Below are 1,884 nucleotides of genomic sequence, written 5' to 3'. Positions count from 1 at the left end.
GGGGCTGCCGCTGCTGCGTGGGCCCGGGCGCAGCGCGGGGAGCCGCTGGGCGCAGCGCGGGGCCCTGCGCGTGCCGCGCTACCGGCGGGAGCCCGTGCGGTGGGTGCAGAAACGCCGAGCCCTCAGGGTGCTCTGAGAATCACATTTTTAAAAACTGTTTCAATGCATAACTGTTAATATTTGGGGGCGGGGGGCGTATTGTTTTTAAAATGTTGGGGAGATTTGTGCCTTTCTCGCCAGTACATTTTAATGTCACTGCATAACTGCCCTTTTTTTTTTTTTTTTTTTTTTTTTGGCATTACAAAAATTTTACAAGAATACTTTCATCTGCATTGCATATCAAATTTTGCTCTGAATGCTGATGTGAGGTGAAGAGAATGAATTGATTAAGCTGAAGATAATTTTGGTTTATATCTAGTAATTCATTAAAGAATATATTTTTTGAAAATACGCTATATATTTCTTTAAACATTGAAGGCCTGTGATAAATCTTTCTTTTATTCCCCTCCCTAAAGCATGCTTTCATCAGAAGGCACCGACTATTTGAGTCAGTGCCTTGGACCTACTTCACAAGTAGTAGCCAAGCCACAGGATAAGGATTCTTAATTCCTAATTATATTTAGAAACAAGTTGAAACATTAGACCTCTTACACACCCATGATGCCATGTATATTTGAAGAAAGTCTAAAGGCTACAATAAAGTTACTTGGTTTATATACCTAGATACTTATTCTTCTCAGAAAATTGAAAATAATACAAAATAAGCGAAACTTCTTCACGCTAGCACAAAACTGCACAATTTTTATCCAGACAGATCCAAAGAGCCTAATTATTGTTGGTATTGTAGTCTGCATTTGGATGTTTCTCATGCTTCTTTAGCTGCTGTAAGGAAATTTGATTCGAATGTGTGCTTTACCCCAGGCTCTTTTGGTTTTTCCCCAGGCTGTGCTCGCTGACCTGTCAACCCTCAAGGTGGTGCCTCTGCTTCAAATCTTCTTGTTTGCGACCGTCACTTGATCTGCTCCCACTCCTCAGACACCACGCTTCCCCTCTCGCGTTAGAAACTCATATCCAGCCGTGCGGGGTCTGCGTAAAGCCCAACCTAAGCTGTGTCTATAGTGCTCGTTTAGAAATCATGACCTTAATGCCGTTTTCTAGCTGAGAGCGGTAACTTTGCACCCCGGTTTGTGCACTGCATGCTGCTGAATTTCACCATGAGAGCAGTGGTTGGGACTTGTGCAAGAAGAACGGTTACCTGCGCAAAAGAGCAATGTGAATCAGTGTCTGACTGCATGTGATATTGGATGAAACAAAGGTAACGTAACTCTTGATCTGAGTGTTTGACTCTTGAGTGTCTGCTAATACCAGATTTGTAAAAACTCTCTTTTCCCACAAAGTTACTTTTGTAAACTTATGTTGTAGAGGATATCATCTCAAGTTGAATAAAGTGAGAAAATAAGGACACCTTAATTTACAAGATTTTTTCCTCACTTCTTAAAGAAAGATTTGAGACTGTTCTCCTGTCTCAATCTTACTCTTCTCGCTGAAGTTTTCCCCTTGTTCCTTCAGTTACTTCTATTTATTCTTTTTATGTAATCCTGTAGTAAATGCAATTAAATGCAATAATGTAATGTAAAGTGTTCTTGTAATGTAATGTAATGTAATGTAAAGTGGGATGTTCCCGTTGTCCAAGAGATGCAGCTGGGGGGTTGATCTCCAGAGGGGTGCCCGGTGAAGGCGGCGCCGCGGTGCGAGCGGGGCTGCCCAGGGGCGCTCGGCTGGGCCCCTGGGTCCGGGCTGCAGCCGCCCGGGATGCGGTTCCGGGCCCGGCCTCGTCCCGCCGAGCGACGGATTCTCGCCGTGCCGCCGGGCTCCTCCTCTGCA

General features: G+C 44.5%; 1 protein-coding gene across 2 annotated transcripts in view; it reads left to right on the top strand.

Annotated features, from left to right (window-relative positions):
* The window catches only part of TBC1D19 (TBC1 domain family member 19), a 33,789-nt gene extending 32,268 nt beyond the window's left edge, over positions 1 to 1,521 (top strand). For both annotated transcript variants that reach the window (XM_026037735.1, XM_026037736.1), the window contains exon 21: positions 943 to 1,521. In XM_026037735.1, coding sequence (XP_025893520.1) covers positions 943 to 1,017 — 75 coding nt within the window. In that variant the 3' untranslated portion in view covers positions 1,018 to 1,521. The remainder of the gene's footprint in view (positions 1 to 942) is intronic.
* Positions 1,522 to 1,884: the final 363 nt, after the last annotated feature.

The sequence above is a fragment of the Nothoprocta perdicaria genome, unplaced genomic scaffold (assembly GCF_003342845.1).
Source record: "Nothoprocta perdicaria isolate Ctin4 unplaced genomic scaffold, notPer1 scaffold_2, whole genome shotgun sequence".
Taxonomy (NCBI): domain Eukaryota; kingdom Metazoa; phylum Chordata; class Aves; order Tinamiformes; family Tinamidae; genus Nothoprocta; species Nothoprocta perdicaria.
The sequence above is the reverse complement of the archived record's forward strand: the minus strand, read 5'-3'. Positions and strand labels throughout refer to the sequence as shown.